The sequence below is a fragment of the Priapulus caudatus genome, unplaced genomic scaffold, assembly GCF_000485595.1.
Source record: "Priapulus caudatus unplaced genomic scaffold, Priapulus_caudatus-5.0.1 Scaffold963, whole genome shotgun sequence".
Lineage (NCBI taxonomy): Eukaryota > Metazoa > Priapulida > Priapulimorpha > Priapulimorphida > Priapulidae > Priapulus > Priapulus caudatus.
This window is the reverse complement of record NW_014578024.1, coordinates 108701-113469: the sequence shown is the minus strand read 5'-3', so window position 1 is coordinate 113469 and position 4769 is coordinate 108701. Positions and strand designations below refer to the sequence as shown.

The 4769-nt window shown below is 59.1% G+C and overlaps 1 protein-coding gene across 1 annotated transcript in view; it reads left to right on the top strand.

Annotated features, from left to right (window-relative positions):
• LOC106814686 (rap guanine nucleotide exchange factor 4-like) overlaps positions 1-4528 on the top strand; it is an 8630-nt gene extending 4102 nt beyond the window's left edge. Inside the window, exons 2-4 of the mRNA XM_014819031.1 lie at positions 240-259; positions 1445-2854; positions 2891-4528. Of these exons, the coding sequence (XP_014674517.1) occupies positions 240-259; positions 1445-2854; positions 2891-4521 (3061 nt within the window). The 3' untranslated portion in view covers positions 4522-4528. The remainder of the gene's footprint in view (positions 1-239; positions 260-1444; positions 2855-2890) is intronic.
• Positions 4529-4769: the final 241 nt, after the last annotated feature.

Here is a 4769-nt window from a genome sequence, read left to right as displayed (position 1 = left end):
GAGAGAGAGAGAGAGAGAGAGAGAGAGAGAGAGAGAGAGAGAGGCGGAGCGGTATCGCAGCACGCACGCGCACTCAGCGACGACGGACGCACGCGCACGCGCCGCAGGGACAATAGCAGCAGCAGCGGCGGCGGCGGCGGCGGCGTGCGCGTAGAGGGCTGCTGCGAATACTCAAAAAGCAGCGCATGAGCGACCACGTGTTGATTCCGTCACGGAGCCACGGAGGTTTCACCTCACAGCAACAGCAACAGCAGCATTAGTAGTAGAAACGGCAGTAGCAGCTGTAGGAGCAGTAACAGCGGCAGCAGTAGCAGTAACATCATCATCAGCATCATCATCAGCAGCAGCAGCAGCAGCTGCAGCAGCAGCAGCAGCAGCAGCGGCGGCAGCGGCGGTAGCAGTGACATCATCATCACCATCAGCAGAAGCATTAGAAGCGGCAGCAGCAGTAGCAGTGACATCATCACCATCAGCAGCAGTAGCAGCGGTGGCGGCAGCAGCAGCGGTGGCAGCAGAAGCAGCAGCAGTATAGAAGCAGGCGGGAAATTGCTGCAACAGTTAGCTCGCATGGCCGCATCGCAATCTGCAAGGTGCATTATTCGCATTTTCTCTCAATTTGTGTCATGTACGTTATATATGCGTCGCATATGCGTCGCATATGCGTTCTCCCTCTTCCTCCCTCACGCCATCTCTCTCTCTCTCTCTCTCCTCTCCCCCTCTCTCGCTCCTCTCTTTCTCTCTCTCTTTCTCTCTTGCTCTCTCTCTCTCTCTCTCTCTCTCATCTTCCTTTCTCTCTCTCCTCTCTTTCTTTCTCTCTCTCTCTCTCTCTCTCTCTCTCTCTTTGTCTCTCTCTCTCTCCCATCGACATTATATATCGACTCAAAGTGTGCAATTCAAAACAGGAATTCAACATTCAGGATTACAGTGCGTATAGCTGTAAATTTCAAACCGGGCCTTGCAGGTATACGCGTGTGTGTGAGTGTGAGCAGAACTCGCCTGAAGTCATTCAGTTCTCACGTGGAGATCAACTGGACGTTTTAGAGAGATTTACGAGACTCGGCGACTTTTTAAACCAGCGTGTGCTTGTTGCATGTGTGTGTGTGTGTGTGTGTGTGTGTGTGTGTGTGTGTGTGTGTGTGTGTGTGTGTGTGTGAGTGTGTGTGTTTGCGCGCGGTTGTGTGTGTATATATATGCGTGTATGTGTCTGTACATGTGTGTGTGCGTGTGTGTGCAGTCTGTGTGCGCGCGTACGCGTGTCTGCGCGTGTATGCGCGCGCGTGCGTGTTTATGTGTGTGTAAACGCCAGCGTCTACCTATAAACCTCACAATCCTAACGTGTTATATACATATATATATACCTTACAAACTCTTCTTCGTTGTTTACAGACAGCGCCCGCGGGGCTCTGGCCAGGCGACCTCCGGATGCGTTTTGCAAGCATGCCAGACTGGATCCAGTGCCTCGACAAGCGCCCGTCGGACCGCAGCAGCGAAGATCTGGAGATAATCTATACGCGCCTGAAAAACGTCAAAGCCTTCGAGAAGCTCAACCCGATGCTGTTGCAGCAGATTTGCTACTACGGCTACTACGAAGATCTAGAGAAGGGCGTCGTGCTCTACAGGCAAGGCGACCTCGGAACGAACTGGTACACCGTCCTTGCTGGTACTCTGGACGTGAACGTGTCAGAGACGGGCCACACCGACGACTCCGTCACCGTGTGCACGTTCGGCATCGGCATCGCATTCGGGGAATCCGTGCTCGACAACAGTCCTCGACACGCCACCGTCGTCACGAGCGACTACTGCGAGCTGCTGCGAGTCGAGGAGAAGGATTTTCGTCTGCTTTGGGAGCAGAACCGAGAGTTCATGGAGGGCGTGTTGAGTCAGTTGAGCGGGCCGCTAGCCGAGCTCGGCCTCGAGAAGCTTAACATAGAGCCTCAGCTTCCCGCGAGGCGTCCGGAGCACGCAGCCTCCGTGAACCCGGCGCTGCCGATCACGCAGGAACCCTCGGAGAAACTGTCGCGCGCGGGGAAGGTTCTCCGCACCGTGCTGCTCTCGCGCGCGCCGACGATGATCCGAGATCGCAAGTTCCACCTGCGCACTTACCGCCGCTGCATGGTCGCCTCCGACATGGTCGACTGGCTGCTGCAGCAGAGCACGGTGGTGCACTCTCGCGGCCAGGCGGTCGGCATGTGGCAGGCGCTGCTCGAGGAGGGCGTCGTCGCGCACGTGTCGCACGAGCACCAGTTCAAGGACAAGTACCTCTTCTATCGCTTCCGCGAGGACGACCTCGGCATCAGCACAGTGCCGACGAGCGCCGAGAAGAAGGAGAGCGAGGACGAGTTGCCCGAGACGCTCAACCTTCTCTCGCAGATCGGTCCCGACTCGATGCTGCGCATGATCCTGCGCAAGACGCCGCAGGAGCGCACCGCCGACGACCTGGAGATCATCTACGAAGAACTGCTTCACATCAAGGCGCTCTCGCATTTATCGACGATGGTCAAACGCGAACTCGCGAGCGTTCTCGTCTTCGAGTCGCACGCGCACGCCGGCGAGGTGCTATTCAATCAGGGCGACGAGGGAAAGAGTTGGTACATCATCCTCAAAGGTTCCGTGAACGTCGTCATCTACGGTAAGGGCGTCGTCTGCACGCTGCACGAGGGCGACGATTTCGGGAAGCTGGCGCTGGTGAACGACGCGCCGCGCGCCGCCTCGATCGTCCTGCGCGAGAACAACTGCCACTTCCTGCGCGTCGACAAGGACGACTTCAACCGGATACTGCGCGACGTCGAAGCGAACACCGTCCGACTGAAGGAGCACGGACAGGACGTGCTCATACTGGAGAAGATCGCCGCGGGCGTGCTGCCGCAGGAGGGAGGAAGCGGCGGGGGAGGCGGGGGCGGCGGCGGAGGCGGGGGTTCGCAGCCGCATTACAAGTACTCGGTGATGGCCGGCACGCCGGATAAGATGCTGGAGCATCTGCTGGAGACGAGGCTCGGTGCGGCCGCCGACGACCAGTCGGACACCTACCTGCAAGACTTCCTCCTCACCTATGTCATCTTCATGCCGAGCGGGGTGCTCTGTCCAGCGCTCATGCAGCACTACCACACGACGGCCAACCACGGCGACGACACGGCAGGCGGCGCCACCGACGGCGGCAACCAGGAGGATCCCGTAGCTCTGATACTCGCGAACAAGAAGCGCGTGATCGAGTTCGTGCAGCAGTGGTTCAACACAGCGGGAGACGCCTTCAAGGAGGACCAGACGATACGCGCCTTCCTCGAGGAGCTCTACCACTCCGTGCTCGTCGACTGTCAATCGTATACGCTGCTGCGGGAACAGCTCACCGTCCTCAACGGCATCATCAATGGCATCAACGACAAGGCGCAGGAGGACAAGTCGAGCCGACGATCGCGCGGCATGCCGGGCACGTCGATCAAGAAGACGAAGGAGGACAAGAGCGCCGCGCATCAGACGTACAAGAGCGCCGACTACAACATATTTAAGGTGTACTGCGCCGACCACACGTACAGCACGCTGAAGATGCGAGTCGACGCGACGGCCGGACAGATCGTACACGTCGCCCGCGAGAAGCTCTGCCTCGGAGAGGACCTCCAGCTCGTCGAGGTGAAGTCCACGGGCGAGCGAGTCGTCTTCAAAGAGGAGGAGGTGAGCGTGACGACGGGGTTGAGCGTCAACGGACGTCTCTTCATCGCCCCGCGAGAGCATCTCGACTCTCTGACGCCTCTCCCGGAGCAGGACGGACCGAGTACGAGCACATGCTCGCAGCTCGAGTTGATGAACTCGCGCGACATCGCCTACCAGCTTGCCGTCTTCGACTGGGACCTGTTCACGTGCGTGCACAAGTTCGAACTGATCTACCACGTCTTCGGACGCGACAAATTCGGCAAGATCATGTCCAATCTGGATGTGTTCCTGCGACGCTTCAACGAGGTGCAATACTGGGTCGTCACCGAGCTCTGTCTGACGCCGACGGTCAGCAAGCGCGTGCAGCTGCTGCGCAAATACATCAAGGTGGCCGCGCACTGCAAGGAGTACCAGGACCTCAACTCGTTCTTCGCCATCGTCATGGGTCTCAGCAACATCGCCATCTCGCGGCTGTCGCAGACCTGGGAGAAACTTCCCGGCAAGTTCAAGAAGATGTTCGCCGAATTCGAGGCGCTCATGGACCCGTCGCGCAACCACCGCGTCTACCGGCTCGCCGTCGCCAAGATGTCGCCGCCGATCGTGCCTTTCATGCCGCTGCTCATGAAGGACATGACCTTTACGCACGAGGGCAATAAGACCTACTTCGAGGCCCTGATCAACTTCGAGAAGATGCACATGATCGCTCAGACAATACGCACGATACAGTACTGCCGCAGCAAGCCGTTTCGCATCGAGCAGCCGTCGTCGCTGAAGAACACGACCGACGTGCGCACCTACATACGCAACCTGAAGGTCATCGACAACCAGCGACGCCTCACGCAGCTGTCGCACAAGCTGGAGCCGCGACGATCGTAGGTACGTCGTCGGCGCGCCGCCGGTGGTGACGTCGGAGGGTGACGTTGGCGGGTGACGTCACGGATAAGGCGCGCGCGGGCGGGTGACGTCACGGATAAGGCACGCGCGGGCGGGTGACGGCACGGATATGGTGAGAGCGGCGCGCGGTCACGGCGTGCGTGCGCGTGTGCGTGCGTGTTGGCGCATGTCTCGAGCGGGAGTGTGCGTGCGCGCGCGTGCGTGAGTGTGTACGTGTTGTGTGTGTATGT